Source organism: Pinus tabuliformis, chromosome 5_2, assembly GCF_031772625.1.
Source record: "Pinus tabuliformis cultivar Carrire ecotype Pingquan chromosome 5_2, CPIR1, whole genome shotgun sequence".
In the NCBI taxonomy this organism is placed as follows: Eukaryota; Viridiplantae; Streptophyta; class Pinopsida; order Pinales; family Pinaceae; genus Pinus; species Pinus tabuliformis.
In genome coordinates this window covers 955,164,008-955,185,085 of record NC_142306.1, presented here as the reverse complement: position 1 = coordinate 955,185,085, position 21,078 = coordinate 955,164,008, and the positions used below count along the sequence as shown (strand labels likewise).

General features: G+C 39.4%; 1 protein-coding gene across 2 annotated transcripts in view; it reads left to right on the top strand.

The window, feature by feature from the left end:
* Positions 1-21,078, top strand: part of IPT9 (isopentenyltransferase 9) — a 336,165-nt gene that overhangs the window by 255,956 nt on the left and 59,131 nt on the right. For both annotated transcript variants that reach the window (XM_089437271.1, XM_089437272.1), the window contains exon 8: positions 730-824. In XM_089437271.1, the coding sequence (XP_089293397.1) occupies positions 730-824 (95 nt within the window). The remainder of the gene's footprint in view (positions 1-729; positions 825-21,078) is intronic.

Sequence of the window (21,078 nt, the reverse complement as noted above, 5' to 3'; positions counted from 1 at the left end):
ACCACTTGACATCTTATACATTTTATATAGTAGTTTTATCTTCATATTTATGTGACATTGTCATTATTTGATGTTGATGTTGCTTTAGAAGTTTAAAAAATTGAAAAAAATGAGTAATTTTTTATATTTTTTAAGTTTCCCAATAATTTCCCTGATATTGCAGATAATTATAAATTTGGAACCCCGGCGATAAATTGCCGATAACGATAAATGTAATATTGTTATTGCATGTTAACCTACTATTATTATAGTAAGGCAGGAGCAGGTTGTCCTGTTATTAATAGCAGTATGGCCTATTATCAACATGTAGTGCGGCTTACAATTAGTGGACAAATACTGCTGTCGTCTTAGTTAATATTATAGCTTTTATTTAGTTCATGTTAGAGTTATAGTGTGGCTGTTATTTAGTGTCTAAAACAGCTATGATGTGATGCTGAGTACAGATTTTATTTAATGTATATTATAGATGTTATGAACAACGTGGATGCCATTAATGCCTGATATAACTTGTCCTTTATATTATCGACTGCTTCTGCAGGCTTGTAAGCCAAGGAATTTAGCCATTACTCAAAAACCATATTCTTCATTGCTCTTAATTAGAATTATTCTTAGGTAATTTTTAATAGATCTGTAGTTCAAGCACTGAAATTAGAAGCTTGCTTATGCCAATGCATCTGCCAGATCATTGTGGTCCTTAGTTGACTGTAATAATTTGTCCTCCTCCTGCAGGCTATGGAATATTTGTTCAGGTGCAGACAAGAAAGAGGTGTCAGTTCTGAGAAGGAGTTCTATGCATTTCTCTCTGAATTTCAAACGGCGTCCAGGTCTGACAATGGCAGAGTGGCAATAAGAGTGTTAATTATCATCCAAAAAGTGAAAATACTTGAATTTGTTTATGCATGCTGTGAATATTTTCCTAAACTAGTTTAGCTTCCTATTTGAGAGAGCAAGGTATGGTAGTGAACTATATGTTTATATAACTTATGTTAACAAATATTACTTACAAAAGGAAGCCCGAGCCAGGATGAGAGTATCTAACAAGGACTTCATTTCATCTTTAAAGAGTAGAATGGCACTTGCAAATAGGTTTTAATGCCACAAGTTTTCTTCATTCACGTTGCAAATATGGACTTTAACTGCATGCTGATAAAAAGTTCACAGAGAAGGTTATGAAATGACTTAGATTCTTTTGGTGATATCCTTGAGCAACTGTGACCAACTATGGGAATAGAAGTCCAGAGGATATCTTGAAATACTGATGCTATACTTACATACGTGGCTTCCTTTATTAAAATCATTCCAAATCACTGGAAGCCATGCTTCCTTCTTGCTGGTTATCTTCCAGTTATGTAACTATTTGTTTATAGATTAGGATATACGATGAATCAAATAAGTTATGCTTGCATAAGTTGGGTATTTTCTCTTTTCAGGTAAGACGGTATTGAGATAAGATAAGATATTACAATTATATTAATTTTCAATGAATAGCAAAAAACATTGGTCAATGGAACTGAAGAAAAAAATTACAATAAGCCATAAGCACATGCAAGAGTGCTTGAGGCTACTGTGAAAGCATAAAATAAGCTAAACAAACATATACATGATAAATGCATGTTCTTATGGTCATCTTCAATCAAGATCAAGAGGAAGAAAGAAGTAACCAATTTAACATGATTTGTCCTTCATGGATCCTATAAGACCTGCTTCCTGTTCCTGAGATCTGGTACTTCCCTCTAAAACAGATAAGTAATCAATCTAGCATGGTTTGCCATGGGTGGACCCTGTAAAATCTATTTCCTGAGATCTAGTACTTCTCTTGCAACAAATATATACACTTTCAGATTGAGTACCTAAAGAAAGATTATCTACAAGATCCTTGGGAGCACACTCATTAGAAGCCACTGTCCAGTATATCTTTTTGACTTGCTCAAAGAGTTTATTTTCTCCTCCTCTGGTTTTAGAAATTCCTACAGTCGCCTCCTTTGCTGCAAGAAACACTTTTTCATCTCATAGAGTAGATGTGAATTGTGCACATCCCTTTGTTACTCTCCCAAAACCTTCTGGCATACCATCTCCCCCCACCACTCCCTTCTCCCATCATTCCTAACCCCAGCGCCATGTTTTCTCACACTTATGCTATCTGATGTCCTAGAACAACCCTTGGTCCATGTCACCTCTCCCCCCGTTGATTTGTGGTAGCATCAGATGTGCTCTAGCCACAAAATTTGGCGGAGAGGTTGGGGCACATGAGACCTCCAATACCCAGAAAGGGTTTGGGCAGATTTTAAACAAATCAGGAGATATTAAAATAATTAATATTTTTAATGGAGTCCCTAAGTCTAAACTTAGGGAAAATAAAATATTAATGTTTATTAATATGAATCTGTGTTAGAATGGTCCAAAAGACATGGATCAAGCCAAATTTAATCTTAGTCGTTGATTAGGGACTTAATCTCGACCGTTGATATGTCAACAGAAAAAGTATAAGAGGAGGCTTGAGGGTCACTTGGAGAATACACCAGAGTGATCAGTGATTCTATTCTGTAGAGCGGGGTTTGCTAAGAGAGATAGAATCAATGATTGGGAGAGCAGCTGAGGGGCATTGAGTACAGAGGGATAGAGAGGCAGAGATAGTGTTGGGTTAGCAGTAGAGCAGCCAGAGAGAGAGACGCAGGAGCAGTCAGTGCTTACGGAGGGCCACACAGAGGCAGCGAAGTGCTGCGCATAGCACTAGAGGGGCCAGCGTAGCTAACGCAGAGGCTCAGAGAGATGACGCATGGCCTCCTGGGGCTGATGCATGACAAGATAGGCTGGCGCAGTGACAGCGCTAGGCTAGGAGAGGCTGACGCAGTCCAGATTGGGCAGACGCTGGGGTTTCTGGGGCAGATTGGTGCTAAGTAGTTGCCGGAAGGATTATCCAGGGTTTCAACCGTAGATTTGTTAGAAACCGAGAGGTATTATTGCTAAGGAAATTCTCTATTGGGTAGGCCAGTTTCGGTACTCAGATTGTACTTTGATATTGCTTAATAATAAAACCCTCAGATAGCTGCACTGGTTTTTCCACATTGGGTTTTTTCGGGGACATTAGTCAAAAAATAATGGTGTCATGTGGTGTGTTTGTTCTTGTTTCTTTTAGTCGTTGATTTGTAATATGTTGAGCATGCACTAGTGTTTATTTTCAGTATTTACATTGTAATGAACTTGTTAAGGAAGATAACAAGTAGGTAGGAATAAATCAGATAAAGTGCATGGAGGGTTTCTAACTAAGTAAACTTAGAAACTTCAACACCTCTTGCTACTTGTTCTCAACATCTTCTGGCATTCAATCTCCCCCCACTACTCCTTTCTCCCATCAATCTTAACCCCAGCTCCATGTTTTGTCATACTATGCTATCTGATGTCCTAGCACAACCCTTGGTCTGTGTCACCTCTCACCCTCTCTTGCTACTTATTCTCATATTGGGATACCCAGGGGTAAGTTAGAATGATGAATACTAACAAAGCAACAGAGGATGGGTTTTAGGTTGAGTTCTTGAAATATGCTCTCCATGCTCTCGATGATCACATTACCTATCTATTTAATCATGTTGTTAATAAAGGTTTTCCACAAACTTGATCCCATCATCTTATTAATATTGATTTGCTCGTTTTGGTGTTGTATGTAGATGACTTATTTGTGATAGGTGCAAAGAAGCTTATTGTAGAGTGCAAAGTAGACAATGCAGCTAAGTTAAAGATGAATGACATCAACATGATGCATTACTTCTTGGGTTTGGCGGTGTGGTAGAGATTAGGGTAGATTTACCCTGGGTAGGGTAAGTATGTAGTTGAGATGCTGTGTTGAAATTTGGGGCAGCATCAAGATGAATTTCCCCAAAAGAAATCCAATTACCCCAAAGAGAAGCCCAACTACCCCGAGGAGAAACCATCTTGCCCCAAAAAGAATTTGAATTTGTTAAAAGGGAAACTACTATTCATTGGCACTCTTCTCACTATTATTTAATGTGACATAATTTAATTGGGCAAGTATCTATGTCGGCTTCAATATCAAGGCATTTATTAGCACGTTAATTATTAGAAGGATCTTCTTGCGTACAGTATAGTCCTAAAAGTTACAGTCACTCTTAAGACAAGGAGCTGAGATTGCCTGTGGAATTGACTATTAGCATTTTCGTCAGTCCTGGGCATTCGAAAGTTAAGATGAGGCCTAGATTGAATTATATGAAAGGCAATCTAGGCCTTTGAAAGGTGTATTCATCTATCATCAGTCGCCATCATTCATAAAAGCATACACTGACTTGTGGAGATAGTATGAGTCTCTGTGGTATGAGATCCATAATTTGTGCCTTCTACAGTGATGTGATCAGGATATATATATATATATATATATATATATATATATATATATTATAGACACACACACACAACTTGAACTACTCATATCAGTTGAGCTGACCTGCGGAGATTTTGCAAAAAGGTTTCAGTGGCAATATTGAAATAATTATTGAATAAGGGTTTATATTTGATCACGTTGGAAAGGAGGGGAACCTACAGGCAGAAGGTGAAGTCACACTATAAGTACTAGACAATTTTGAAGTATTGACAGTCAACACTCTGTGGAAAATTCTTGGGCATAAGAAAAATTATTGCATCTGTAGCAACCAGTCCAGTGAGATTTGTGCATTTCAAGGTGGATTCAGAGGAAGAGAAGTTTGTTGGAAGCAGTAAATCCAGAGGTAGTAAGTAAGGTCACGATATTGTGAGTCTTTCTTTGAAGAAAGGTCTTGTTTGCCTCATTCTGTTCCATCATGGCAAAGGGTTATCATTGATGACAACAAAATAAGTTTCGTTGACTAACATCATGAAAATTTCAAGAAATTCTTAGGTAAAAGCTATATCATTGCAGGCAACTCTCTAAGATCTGTGCATCATTGATAAACAAGAAAAGAGCAGTAGCATATTGCTCCTGGAGCTAGAAAAGATAAAGCACATACAAAGAAGGATATCTTGAGTAAAAGCACACCTTGAAGTAAAACAATGAAGAAACCATGGCATCTGAAATTGCAGGCCACTACAGGGATGTGACCATGAGGTATGTATGGCATAATTTTGTTAAGGGTCGGACATGAACTATTGTGGGGTGAGTGGTACTAGGGTTTGTTGTTAAAACTTTTGATGTAGGTATTGATATATGAAAACCTTCATTGGCATAAGTAAAAACCCTATTCATATGGAAACCCTGACTATGTTACCTTAAGAAAATCCTAACCCTCAGTCTTAAGGGTTTGTGCGCTATCTAGGGCTCCAATAGGCATGGATAAGGTTGATAAGTTGTATATGGAGTCCTTGGTCTAGGGTCGATACTTGAAACCCTAAGAATTCAACCTCTAAGTCTCATGTTAACCCTAGATTTACATATTAACATCATGTTTTTGTTATTGTATACTTCATTTGGGAGTACTTATTGATGAATGCTGCAGGTATAGGAAGTAAAGAAAGAAGGATGAGCAGATCCTCTGTTTTGGTAAGCATGATGGAAGGAGGGAACTATAAGGACCCTTGGATCCTTGGGCACTTTGACATGTAAAGATAGATTCATGATATAATTGTGGGACTATGGATGCCTGAAAAGAATTTAGTAGCAACCTATGATAGAATTCATAAACCAGATATAGTAGTCAGCTAGCTGATATAAATATTTTGTTACAAGCAGATAATAAGGATCATTTTTGATCCTCCTTTCTAATGTCATGAAGTGACTTCCTCAGCTTGGAAGAATGATCATGGTGATTGTTATCCATTCTATATGTTTTTTGGAGCAGACCTCTTAAGAAGCTTGCTGGTTCAATCGCAGCTCGATGGATCTCATTTCTGGAAATGAGGAGCATGGCTAGATGACTGGTGGAGATGAGTTTTGCTGGAGACTCTAATGAAATTTGAAGGAAGACCATGATGTTAATGAAGACATGATATACTCTTAAGTTCTGCACGACCTTGTTATATGAAGAAGATTCACTTTAAAAAGGATATGATTGGGTTGTTGCCTTGGTACTTGGTTTGAGGAGTTGATATACACCACAATAACATATATGATAGCAGGTTGCACGGTCATTTCCTGATCACTTTCCGGATTTTCAAGAAGGAGCCATGTTCGAGCTCGATGATGATTAATTTGTGATGAAGATGATGATATAAAGGGCCACATAAAAAGGTAACTTTAATTTGATGTTTATTTTGGTATTTGAACTCATCTAGTAGAGTTGAAACAGGGCTACCAAAAGAGGGTTGTAGAATGTCACTTACAACTAGTACTCGTGATTGGATGGATGATCCTGAAAGAAGCATGAATTGAAAGAGGTAGTTGTATGAACTTTGAAGGATAACCAGATGTGGACCAAAATATCACTTTTCGAGGAAGAAAAGGATGACATGACTATTGGTTCAACACTATGCCCTACGAAGAAGTTATGAAGAAAAAAGGCTCCATGATGATGAAGATGTATATAGAGGGCCCTGTAAGATTCAAAGAAAGCTCACACGTGTGATGATAATAAAGCTTTGAGAGCTACTATCATAGTAGCTGATGATTGACACTTCTCCCTAGATGAGAGGGAGTTCCTCCCTAGTTGAGAGGGAGTGGCAGATATAGCTCTTTGCTTCATGTGCCATGCACTAGACTTAGGACTAATAGTCGTAAATCTTAGTGAAGGCCATGCGGAGAGAAAGGTGTTCGAAGGATTGGGTAAGCATCTGAGGTAGATACTCAAGGATTTGGAATCCAAGATAGGAAGTAGTTAGGTGACCGATACTCTTTAAGGATGAGGTAGGGCATCCAATAGGTAAGAGTAGTCGAAGACGAAATTCCTTGAGGATGTGTAAATCCAAGACAGGAATAGTCCTAGAAGGACATACCTTGTGAACATCCGGAAGGGGTATGTACCTTAAGAGGTAGTGTGGTGCCCCACATAAAACCTCCCAACATTGTGCTCTGATCTATTGAGAGAGAGAGTGTGTTAGTCAAGGCCTTGCTATGTTAACAATGCTAGTTGTATATTGTGTTAATTTTTGGTAGCATCGGAAGTGCTCTAGCCTTGAAAATTGGTGGAGAGGCTAAGGCACATGAGTTCTAAAGAACCCAGAAACCGTTGGTGAAATTCCACCTGGATTGTATTTCATTAAAATAATTAATATTTTTAATGGAGTTCCTAAGTCTAAACTTAGGGAAATTAATATATTAATGGGTGTTAATCAAAATATGGGTGAGAATGATCTAGAAGGCGGATCAAGTCATGTTTTAATCTTAGCCATTGATTAGAGACTTAATCTTGGTCGTTGAAGACTCAACAGGGAAAGTATAAAATGGAGGCTGGGGTTCATTAGAAAACATACACGGAGAGAACAAAATGATATGGAGTTCGATTTCTGGGGCTAGGAAGCTAAGAAATTCGAACTAAGTGATCATTCAGCAGCAGAGGGGTAGAGAGAATCCAGGAGAAGGACTTTTTGGAGAATACTGACAGAGAGGCGGAGAGAGCTTGTGGAGGCAGCGCAGTAGATGGGAGAGCTGATGCTGGGCTAGTCTGGGCCCACATAGCCTTGACGCAAAGCCAAAAGAAGAAGTACAAGGCCAAGCAGGGGAAGGCAAAGAGGCTCATTCTCGATGGAGTTCGAGATCATGCGGTCTCACACTTGCAGGGCAAGGGTACAAGAGATGTGGGAAGCCTTCTCGTCTCTATATGAAGGCCCTTTCGAACAACGGAATATGTATTTAGAGCAGAAGTTGCAACGAACCTTGATGCAGAAAGGAGAAGGGGTGAACCTCTATCTTCAACATCTTCAGGACACTAGAGACCAGCTCGCTGCAGTAGGGTCCACTCCTCAGCCAATGGCGATGGTGAGGATAGCCCTAATGGAGTCTCAGATGAATGGAAAGTTTATGTCCAAAGCATATTGGGCAGGGAAAAACTATGTTCATGGGAGAAGATGTGGGTGGCTCTACAACAGGGGAAGTTAAGGAGGGACCTAGTGAAGGTCAACCTCAATGGCAGTAGTGGGAGTGGCACAAAGACGAAGGAGTAGGAGGAAAACACAACTCTAGCATTGAAGGGAGAGCAGAAGCAGAAGTGAAAGGACATTTCGAAGGTGAAATGTTTCGGATGTGGCGAGATGGATCACTTTGCATCTCAATGTCCTTTGAAGCAAAAGGATAGAGACGAGAAGCATGATCCAAAGGTTGCAGCCGCAAAGATAGACGAGGAAGAGCATGCCATGAGCGCCCACGCATTTCCAGCAGGGAGATGGGGCGATATTGAGCTAATTAGGCCTACATTAGCCCCTAAAATGAAATAAAGTGCAAAATAACCAACTTTTGGTGACAGGCCCACCAAAATAGCACAAAAACAAAATAATAAGCCTCTCAAGAGGTCAAATGATAAATAATACATGTCGTTGGGCCTTCAAAGAGGCCTGATGAAGTCCATAAGTGCCATACTGATGAATAGGACTCTCAAAAGTGATGGATAAGGGGGTGGCCTCTTGTTCTCCAAACAATAAAACTATGGTGCTCTCGATGGGTGTGGGGGCACCCAAATAGCCTCATGGGTCTCCAAGTAGATCGAAGATGCTTACAAACCATCTGTAAGTGCTTAGATGATGATATAAGTGATGCCACATCAACATACAAGTCATGGGCCATTTGCCAAGTGCATGTTACAACTGTGGGGCCGATTGGGCATGATGAACTAGATGTATTTTCTTCGTCCAATAAGTGAATCTTGAGTAATCTTTGACCATCTATGGGGATCCATGCAGTGTTTTCTACTATTATGGAGGCCCATGGCTCTCTACACACACCCTACATGTGCCAATGTAGCCCTATGGAGAGTTAGGACCCCGTATAGGGAGACCAAACTTAGAATGGAAACCATTTGCAATCTAGCATAAGATCCAATGCATCCCCTAGCCTTCTAGCACAACAAGTCATTAAAGTAATCAGGTAAAAGAGTTTACAAACCATAGACAACAAGTGAACACTTCATAATGGTATGCCCTTCCATAGTGGGCTTTGGCATGTGCTAATGTCTCCAAGCTCGAAAGGGGGTTAACCAAGTACCCTATTAGGTGATTTCTACCTTTAGAGGGGATAGTATGTCCAAGGTACACCCTTCAAATGGCTGTGGCATGTGACAAAGAGGTGAATGGAATAGGGAATGGAGATGGGCAATCCTGGGCCACATATCGAGGTACAAGGGTAGCTAGAAAAGCAGAAGCCCACACTTGGGTATATAATGTATAGGAGGGAGAAATCGTGGTACATGAGGTGCCCCGACGTTGATTTTTCCACCCTTCTTTATATGACTTTTGCCTTTTATAAATTTTTTTTTAGTTAACTGCTCGAGGCTCAAAGGATAAAACTAAAAGCATGATGTGTGAGATATAGCAGCGAATACCCCCTTTAAGGTAGGGCAGTTGATTGCCCACCAGGGGTTGGGACAATCATGGGTTCCTAAATGATAAAGGAGGCTCATGTAAGTCCTATGGAACTAGGGTGATGGCCATGGATATGGGGTAGAGCTCATGCATTAGCTTTTGCCCACATGCTAAATATATTTGTCCCAATAATCTTTTGCATCTTGTGGTACATTTTCCTATTTGAGTGTGACCATTTATGCTTTTACTTTTTCTCTTTAGCTGCTTCAACCTCCAGGGCATCGTTCCAACAATGACCCAAGGTGGCGACAAGGGAAAGGGGAGGCTAACCCTGTGTGGACTCAGTGAGGAAATGTGGACCCAGGTGGGAAAGATGATGAATGGGGTTTTAATTAGTGTTGCAAAAATCGCGATTTTTTGACTCAGCGGATATTATCATCCGATTTTTACAAAGTTTGTTTGTTTGTTTATTTATTTTTTTTTTCCCGAAAAAATCGCTGAGAAAATTGCGATTTTCTCCAAAGAATTACGATTCGAACGGAAAAAATCACGACTTTCCAAGACTACGCGTTTTATAAGCAAATTGATGAGTTTTATTTCTCATTTTTAGCAGACAACGAACTTGTTTGAGAGCTAAGGAGGAGAGGAAGGCATCTACAAGGGTAGAGGACGAGAAAAACGAGAGATTTTAGCATCTCAAGCAAGAGAACTTCGTGTTTGGACCAAATTTCTTCGGCAAACCTTGGTTTCTAGGCATGTGCACCAAATTTGGCCATTTTGTTTTGGTTTTTTCTTGTTTTTACTTGGGTTTCTATAACCCATTGATTATCAATTATTTTTGAGTGGATTTGATGGTGTTTTTTTCATTTTTTGTTGCATAGAGTGGAGAGGGTTCATTTTGGTCAAAAATGCAAAAACTTGACTGTTAGATTTATTAGTTCAATTTTTTTTTGGTGCTCTATTTTTTTGCATCATTTTTATTGGGTTTGAATGTTCATTTTTTCTATTATTGTTGGATTGAGTTGAGGTTTTTTTGTTTGTTTGTCAAAAATTCAATGTGTTGTGTCATGTATGTAATTTTTTAAAATTTTTTTTAACTTGCAATTCTTATTGTGCCGTAGGTTCAACTTCAAACTTCATCTTACATTAAAACTCAAGAGTTCAACCAAGTTACAAACATGCCAAGGAAATTGGACCCTCTGTGGGAATTTGGTGAACCTGATGGATGGTTTGATAGAATAAATTTGTTTTGCAAGTTGTGTGGGCAACATATGTCAGGGGGGGTTGATATATTGAAGTATAACCTTGCACAAATTCTTGGACGTGATGTAGGGCTTTGCACCAATACAAATGCGGAAATCATTCGAAGAGCCATGAGATCATTGGAAGCATTAGAGCAAGACAAAGTGACCAAAGCAGTTCTGAAGAAGCAACTAGTAGGGAGTGTGTTAGGATGTGAATATGGAAGTGACACTGGTTCTACTTTAGCATCAATGTCTACAACCAACCCTGTAGCTACCTCATCATTTTTTGTTCCTAGAACCACGGCTGGTTCACAACCATCTATCACTTCAACGCTTAAAAAAAAGGAGAAAGAACAAGTTGACAAGTTGTTGGGCAAGTTTCTCCTTTGGAGTGATATTCCTTTCAGCGTTGCAAGGAATAATCCATTTTTCTAGCTTGTTGTTGATGATATTGCAATTGTTGGTCCAGTGTACAAAATCCCTTCTTATGATGACTTTAGAGGCTACATTCTTCAAGGTGAAAAGGTTGACTGCACCAAAAGATTGGAGGAGTTTAGGGCATCATAGGCACAAAATGATGCACTATGATGTCAGATGGTTGGACTGACCAAAAGGGGAGAACCCTTATAAACTTCTTGGTTAATTGTCCCAAGGGGACAATGTTTATGAAATCTGTTGATGCATCTTCACATATCAAAGATGCAAAATTATTATGTGATTTGCTGGATGTGTTTATTTTGGAGGTGGGTGTAGAACATGTTGTCCAAGTCATAACGGACAATGCTACAAATTATGTTGCTGCTGGCAAGATGCTTATGGAGAGGCATCCTACTTTATTTTGGACACCTTGTGCTGCACATTGTATTGATTTGATGTTGGAGGACATAGGAAAAATTTCTTTTGTCAAAGATATTGTTGACTCATAAAAAAACATTACAAAATTTATATATAATCATGCATTTGTGCTTAGCTTGATGAGAAAATTCACCACCAACAACAAGGAGTTGGTGCACCCCGCCATTACATGGTTTGCCATTAGTTTCATATCTCTTCAATCCCTCTTGAATTCTATGTGGGATGTGAAGAGAATGCTTCTTTTAGATATGTGGCGTGCTTTGACATTTAGCTGCAAACTAGAGGGAGAGGCCATATGCAGATTAGTTTTGTACCAAGAAAACTTCTAAGCGGGAGTGCTGGAGGTGTGCAACGTTACTGAACTTTTGGTAAAGGTTCTTCGATTAGTTGATGGCTAGAATCCCGCAATGGGCTATTTATATGAGGCCATGGACAGGGCCAAAGAATACATTTGGGCCTATTATGATGCTAAGGGAGATTAGGGGTTTCAGAAACAACTCCTCCTATGGGAAGTGATTGATGAACGATGGAACAACACACTCCATCGTCCCATTCATGCCGCAAGGATCTACCTGAACCCCACATTTTCTTACCCATGTGGGTTCTTATTTGATGCTAAGATCATGGATGGATTCTTAACCTGTGTTCTGAGGATGGTGCGATCTCCAACAGAATGTGCAGAAATGTCCAAAGAAATGGAGATATACAGGATGGCAAGTGGCACATTTAGCTTTGAGATGGTTGTGGTTGATGGGAAGACTAAAATGCCAGGTATTTTTTAGTTTGTTTCAAATTTCATTCTCTTCAAGTTCATAACTTCATACTTTGCTTCAACTTTCAAATTTCATTTTTTTTCCTATGTTTATCTTATTTGTAATTTTGTTGTAGATGCATGGTGGACTCACTATGGTGCCAGGGTACCCCATCTGCGAAAGCCATTCGAATCCTCAGCCAAACATGTAGCTCCTCAGGATGCGAGTGCAATTGGAGTGTATTTGAAAAAATATACAACAAGAAGCGCAACAGGTTAAACTTAAAACTTAAAATATTCCAAATTTCCAATTAATTTTTTGAAGTCATTAAATAATAAATTTTTTATAAGTATTATTTTATGATCTTTGTACAGGTTGGAGTCCCAACGACTTAGTGACATGGTCTACGTCTACTACAATCTTCGATTGTGGGTGAGGCAACTTGAGAGGATACCTGATATGGAGGCCATTTCATTGGATGGGATTGACACCACTGCTGCATGGAGGGTTGAGGCCGAGAGGCCTCTCATGGAGTCTGCTGATGATTAGTTAGAGTAGGAGGTAGTAGGAGGCGTAGAGGGGGAGGAGGAGGAGGAGGAGGAGGAGCAACAGGAGGAGGAGCAACAGGAGGAGGAGGTGACACCACCTACCCAGGCTACCCCTGCCACCAGTAGAGGATGTGGTCTACCTCCTATAGCTCCTAGTTCTTCAGCTTCTAGAGCACAATAGAGTCCACTGCCAACTCCACCGGCATCTACATCTAGAGGGAAAGGGAAAGCTATTGCATTTTCTCGCAAGAGGGGCAGAGGAAATCAATAGTATTAGTTATTTGGTTCATTTCATTGTATATGACATTATGACTCATGATATGAGATACATTATTATATTTTTTGTTGATATTTTGAGGCTGAGTTGGGACTCAGGAGTCAGGACTTACTATTCAGGACATGATTCACTGTTATGTGTGATGTAGCACTAGAAATGATATTACACATCTTATATATTAGTTCTTTTATCATATTTACTTGTCAATGTATTTATTTTATGTTGTAGATGCTTTAGATATTAAAAAAATTGAAAAAATTGAATATTTTGTATTTTACGATTTTTTCCCCTCACCGATTTTGTCCCGATCGTGATTTTCACATTATTGCTTTTAATAAACGGAAGGGGGTGATATATGTGGATGAGAGAGCGAGACCGTGCAACAAAAATCAAGGTTTCCCATGTAGTACTACCCTAAAACCAAATGGTCAGTAAAGGAGATCCCACGGGACTAAGATCCAAGGGTAACATCCAAAAGAGGTCTAGGGGACAAAAGCACAGACCTAGCCCACTCTTTCCACTGAATCTCCCCTTTAATCCATGCCCAGAAGTGTCTCTGATAAGTAAACTCAATACTTAATTGCCAAATGACAAGACATACCTTTAGGTTCGGGAGGCCCACCTTCAAACATACGATCAAGACATATGGATAAGGGACCACGTGGCTGGCTCAGGTGACGGAGAAATGGCACAATGAGAAAGTTGGTGGCTACAAGGGCTGTTGACCGCCGTTAAGGACCATCTCGGTGAAAATTTTCTCCTAGGGATCTCACCCACGAAGTGGTGGGTAACATCTGGCTCCAACTGCGACATGAGCTCTCGGACAAGTGGGTGAAGCTACTTGAATAGGAGGTCATGAGAACACTAACAATCTACTGGTTATCGTAGACTTGTTACCGGCACACATCAAAACCTAAATGCACTAGACAACATGTTTCTATGGTGTCTTATGATCACCCATGCTAAGTGTTAGGCCATAAAATCAACACGAAAGTAAATATAATGCAAGTTTAATCTAAACGCAACTACTCTACCATGATAAATATCATATGATGTTAGTTGTAATGAGAAAATGAGCATGCAATGCACCCTACCCTAACATGCATAAGACCAAGCTAATATTAAGTGTAATCATAAAGTAAGTGCAACCAACATATCATCAAATCTGCATAAATATGTCTGCCTATACGATTACTCCTGCAACAAATCCCAAAGTGAATGCAAACCAAAACATATGGAGGATGCTACGGTAGGGGGTGGGAAAATATGGTTTCCATGTGAGGTAAGAGGAATCCCAAAGAGAATGAAATCTAGAAATGTGGAGCCTTCTCTCTAAGTACACAATCGTAGAATGAATGATTAGCTTTAAGAAGTTCTTATCACAATCATTGCTCATGATATTGTGCTTTATAGAGGCCACAAGGTCGTGATGAGAGGGTTACCAAGGGCGAGGGAAGGAAGGGGTGCAACAAATAGGTTTCTCAAGATGATGGATACATTGGGGAGGGGAGGTCATGGAGTGATCAAAATCCTGAGGGTGTGTCCAAGGAGATAAAGTATAGTTAGTGAGAGGCTTTTCCTTGAAACCGCACTCAAAAGGGGGAAGGGCTCAAAGTCGTTTGGGATATGAGGGGTGAGGGAACCACTTGAGGAAGACTCAAGATGATGAACAACAGGAAAAGGCAAAGGGGAGGGTGAAGTGACATTTTCAATGGGGTTTTCTTCCCCAAAATCATAATCTAAAGGCTCAAGTGATTTGTATATAGAATCATAAAGAGGATAGGGAGGAGCCTTATTGATTTCCTTATTGTTAGCCTCAAAGATAGGGTTTTCCGTAAAAGGAGAATTGATTACTTCCAACTGCCCCTCTTCATGCAAGGGAAAATAATAATTCTCCTTCCCCAAGGTATCAATGGATATGTCTTCATAAATAATGCCCGAGAGAAAGGGAAAAGAAATCTCAGCCTCATCTTCCTTGTCGGTATCGTAAATGGGAGCACAATCGAATTGGGGGCCAACAATTTCCCACTTCTCCTTTTGAATGTGGAAGTAATCTCCAATGACATCTTCCAAGGGGCTAATGGGATCACCTTCCTTAAGGTTCTTAAAAGAAGATTCATCGGAAGTAATATCCTTGAGAAAGGCAAGGTTAGTCCCAATTTTTATTTTCCATAAATTCATCCTTCCCAACACATGTTCTCAAAATCATCATATTCATCACGTGGACCCAATGAGGACTCATCTTCCCACTCATTACTTATATCCCCAATGTTATCTCCAACCTATTCATCTTGACTAATGAGACCTTCCCTTTGAAGGGCTTCCTCTAAGCTCTCACAAGCAACTTCATTAGATTGGAAATTTGGTCCCTTATACTCAATGAATCTGTTGATCAATTGGATAAAAGATGAAATGATTTCCGGCTCACACGAGTCAAGCCAACCTTGGTGCTTGTATTCAATAGAGTCAATAAATAACTCTATGAGTCTGTCTAGATGAGCCACGTTAACCTTAGAAGAATGCTTAATAAGTTTTTCTTTATGGTCAATTGTTGTGGATGGATCACCCTTGAATTGTGGCATATTTTGCATGAACTTCCCATCCAGGCCATTTGGGTATCCTGGAACCCATGTGATATCCAAAGCAGGAAACCAGTCATGAAGCTTTTTAGAAGTCATCGATCTTTATATATTGATATCATGGGAGTTGCCAGGGTAAACTAAAATTGTCTTAACAAATGCTTGCTTCACCCTACAAGCATTGACTTTGAGGTTCAATGAAGAGCTAGGGCTTCATTCTTCCAATGGAGTCGCTAATAATGATATGTCAATATGTCTATGGGGAACAAACACACGTTTCATATCCTCGACAATGACGCCAAATGTTACCACTCAAACTAGTAGGGGACCTAGGAGGGAATTCTAAAGGGGTAACTGCTAGATCAAGGTCTACAATGGAGACTTAGCCCATTGTCACCTTAACTAAGGCTCCCTACTCTTTATGGAATTTCACCGATGGGAGGAGACTCAATGTATAGAGAGTCACTTCAGAAGGATAGATCAACAATGGATATGAAGTGACCTCAATGATCCTTTCCTAGAAGGGAGTCAAGAGTGGGGCTTGCTTGCTTCCTAAGCAAGGTACAAGGCTTTCTAGGATAGGGAGGCAAGGATTTAAGCTAAGTTACCAGGATACGGATACGGATACGGATACGGATCCGAATCCGGATACGGATCCGTTGGATTTTTGAAAAGCCAGGATCCGGATATGGCGAGGATACGGCGAGTACAAAAATATATAATAATATTTTTTAAAATTTTAAAAAATATATTTGATGTTTAAAATCAAAACCATTCATGAATCACAACATTAGAACTAAAATAATTAGACAATTTATGAATCTGAACACTAAAATGATGCATCTTGCCTCATACAAAGATGATAGTAGTAAAAACAAAATGAATGTTTCATCAATGATCACTTTATTAATATGATAATATAGGGTAGGTGTGTCTACATATCATGAAATAAAATTAAAAAAAATATAAAATTCTAAATTATTATTTTATAATAAATAATTTTAAAATTTAAATTTAAATAAATAACTAATTAAATTATTAATATTATATATATACATAATTTAAAATTTTAAAAACTTATAAACATATAAATATTAATAAAAAAAAACAATACACATATTAAATAATTGATATAAAATTTAAATTATAATTATTAAAATAAAATTATAAACATAAACATAAAATATTTTGTTCCGTTTTTTAATTTTCATTTATACCTTACACATTATATTAATATGGTTTACGGCCCACGGGCCTACCATATTTATTTTTTATTTATAAAAAAAATAAATTAATATTTAACCAATAACCATATTTAATTTTTATTTATAAAAAAAATATTTTAATTTTTAAGTTTTAACCATATCATATATGATAATCATATATCGTATATGGTATATCATTATATGTTATAACTTATAAAAATTAAAAAAATTAAAATAAACACAAAATAAAACCGAAACCTACCGCCCGCGTGCAAATCTACTCCACTCACGGCGCCCAGGACTGCAACGACTTCGACTCACGGCCCCACGACTGCAACAGTGCAACGATTGCAACTCTGCTCGACCCACGACGCCCGCGCTTGCTCTTTTGCTCGACATGAACATTTGGTTAATTGATCGTACGGATCCCTCCGTATCCGTACCCGTACCCGTTTCGGATTCGGGGATCCGAGGTTTCGCCACTTGCCCCCCGCGGATCCGGTAACGTAGGATTTAAGGGTTAGGTTAAAGGAGTGTGACTTGTGAAGGTGCTCCCCAAACCCTAAAATCTTCGCAAAGCTTGGATTCCTGAGTTGTCTTTGAAGAATTGACTTTGATGAGAAATGGGACCACATGGGACCAAGTGGATCCAGCTTAGGTTAAGAGGAAAGAGTTTAACAACCAATGATGGTTTTAACCTAAACAAGGAGGGGAAGAGGATATTAAAAAGAATTTCCACTTAAAGATGCCAAAATGATCCTACAGGGCAAAGTTTGATCTCGATTCTCAGGGCTAGGGCTTGGGATATCTCACAATCCCACTGTCGGAATTTCTTCAAATTTGGAGGAGACCTTGAGGACACACCAACGCAGGAGAGGCCAGGAGATCGAACTTTTTCTATGGGTATTTTGTTGGGAAAATGATGCCCTAGGTGACCCAGTGTGGCTAGACCTAGAGAGGAGGAAAAGGTGCAAAAAATATGCTTTAAGGTGATCACCTATGGAGGACCAGTGCCTAATCCTTTGGGAGAGATGGAGTCATGGAAGATCAAGAGTTTGGATTTATTTCCACTTGTCAAGGAGGTCTAAAAAGCAACTTCATTGGGCAGTAGGGCTTAATGGAAGGAGCTTTAAGGTCTTTATAGTATATACTTCGCTTAATAATATTTGGTCACTTGTCAAGACAAAATGTCTCAAGGAACATTCATTGCTTCAAACATGACCCGTATATGATATATCACTATTTAGAGATTGAATTTCCACAATTTTGTTCCAAAAGCAACAAATTAACCCTAGAATAGCGAAAATCCCAATATCATGAATGCAACAACATAAATAATCAAGATAACATTAACTTAGTACTTACATGTAAGCAGAATATATCCAATCACCAAGATATGCCAATCATAGAAGCTCTAAGACAAAGAAGATTAACCAAGCATCGAAATTCATCCATTCATCCCAAAAATCTCATCCTCAAAAGATAGCGAAAATCTCACAAATAGATATGATCCAATCCAAGTGATGATTCAAAATGAATTCACATCACTCCTATTTATACACTTCTTAGGAGTTCGAATTACCTAATTAGGCCTACATTAGCCCCTAAAATGAAATAAAGTGCAAAATAACTAACTTTTGGTGACAAGCCCACCAAACTAGCTCAAAAACAAAATAATAAGCCTCTCAAGAGGTCAAATGATGAATAATACATGTCGTTGGGCCCTCCAAGAGGCCTGATGAAGTCCATAAGTGCCATACTGATGAATAAGACTCTCAAAAGTGATGGACAAGGGGGTGGCCCCTTGTTCTCCAAACAATAAACCTGTGGTGCTCCCAGTGGGTGTGGGGGCACCCAAATAACCTCATGGGTCTCCAAGTAGATCGAAGATGCCTGTAGACCATTTGTAAGGGATCAAATGATAATATAAGTGATTCCACATCAACATACACGTCCTAGGTCATCTGCCAAGTGCATGGTACAACTGTGGGGCCGGATGGGCATGATGAACCAGATGCATCTTCTTCGTCCAGTAAGTGAATTTTGAGTAATATTTGACCATCTTTGGGGATCCAAGGAGTGTTGTCTACTGTTGTGGAGGCCCATGGCTCTCTACACACACCTTACCTGTGCCAATGTAGCCCTATGGAGAGTTAGGACCCTGTATAGGGAGACCAAACTCAAAATGGAAACCATCTGCAATCTTGCATAAGATCCAATGCGTCCAATAGCCTTCTAGCACAACAAGTCATTAAAGTAATAAGGTAAAATAGCTTACAAACCATGGACAACAAGTGGACACTTTATAAGGGTATGCCCTTCCATAGTAGGCTTTGGCATGTGCTAATGTCTCCAAGCTCCAAAGGGGGGTAATCAAGTACCTTATTAGGTGGTTTCTACATTTAGAGGGGATAGTATGTCCAAGGTACACCCTTCACATGGTGGTGGCATGTGATAGAGGTGAATTGAATAGGAAATGGAGATGGGCAATCTTGGGCCACATATTGAGGTACACGGATAGCTAGAAAAGGGGAAGCCCAAACCTGGGTATATAATGTATAGCAGAGAGTAATCGTGGTACATGAGGTGGTCCAGCTTTGACTTTTCCACCCTTCTTTATATGCCTTTTGCCTTTTATGAATTGCTTTTAATTAACTGCTCGGGGCTAAAAAGATAAAACTAAAAGCATGATGTGTGAGATATAGCAGTGAATACCCCCTTTAAGGTAGGGCAGTTTATTGTCCACCAGGGGTTGGGACAATCATGGGTTCCTGAATGATAAAGGAGGCTCATGTAAGTCCTATGGAACTAGGGTGATGGCTATGGATATGGGGTAGAGCTCATGCATTGTCTTTTGCCCACGCGCTAAATTTATGTCCCAAGAATATTTTGCATCTTGTGGTACTTTTTCCTGTTGAATGTGGCCATTTATGTTTTTAGTTTTTCTTTTCAGCTACTTTAACCTCCGGGGCATCATTCCAAGTCTGACCCAAGGTGGGGGCAAGGGAAAGGGGAGGCTAACCTTGTGTAGATCCAGTGAGGAAATGTGGACCCAGGTGGGAAAGATGATGAATGGGGTTATAATAAATGGAAGAGGAGTGCTATATGTGGATGAGAGAATGAGATCACGCAACCAAAATCAGGGTTTCCCATGTAGTACCACGCTAAAACCAAATGGTCAGTGAAGGAGATCCCACAGGACTAAGATCTAAGGGTAACATCTAAAAGAGGTCTAGGGGATAGAAGCACAGACATAGCCCACTCTTTCTGCTGAGTTCCCCCATTAGTCCATGCCCAAAAGTATCCATGATAAGTAAACTCAATACTTAATCATCAAATGACAAGACATACCTTTAGGTTCAGGAGGCCCACCTTCAAACATACAATTAAGACAGATGGGTGAGGGACCACATGGCTGGCTCAAGTGGCGGAGAAATGGCACAACTAGCTAGTTGGTGGCTGCAAGGCCCTACTGGTTGCTGACTCAGGACCATCTCGGCGAAAATTTTCTCCTAGGAATATCACCCACTTAGTGGTGGGTAACACCTAAGGAAAGATGCAAAGTTTATTTGGAAGGAGGGTAAGATGGGATTTCAAAATATCCAGGATGTTATAGCCAAGGCTCCTGTTTTGGTTAGCCTAGATTATTAAAAGGACTTTATGGTCTTTTCATTTGCTTCTGAAGACACTATAGCAGGTGTTCTATTACATAAAAACAAAGATGGTCATGAGTAGCCAATTGCCTTCATGAGCAAGTCGTTGCAAAATTCAGAATTGAAGTAAAACATTATGGAAAAACAAGCTTTTGCATTGGTCAAATCCCTTAAGCATTTCAGAACATATGTGGGCTATTCAAAGATCATCGCATTTGATCCACACTCAGCTATTAAAGATATATTGACTCAAACTGATTGCTTAAGAACTTGTGTCAAATGGGTAACTAAGATTCAAGAATATGATCTTGAGATTATATCAACCAAGCTTATCAAAGGTCAAGAATTAGCTCAAATGTTGACTGAAAGTAATGAGAAAGGCTTAGAGATCGTTTGCCAGAATGAGATTGTTGAGCCTTCTATCTCCCTCGAGCTTCAAAAACTGGAAAGGATCGAATGGTATAAGGACATCGTTTATTATTTGACTAACCTAACTTGTCTTGATCACTTGGTAGGCCATAAATGGAGGGCTCTCA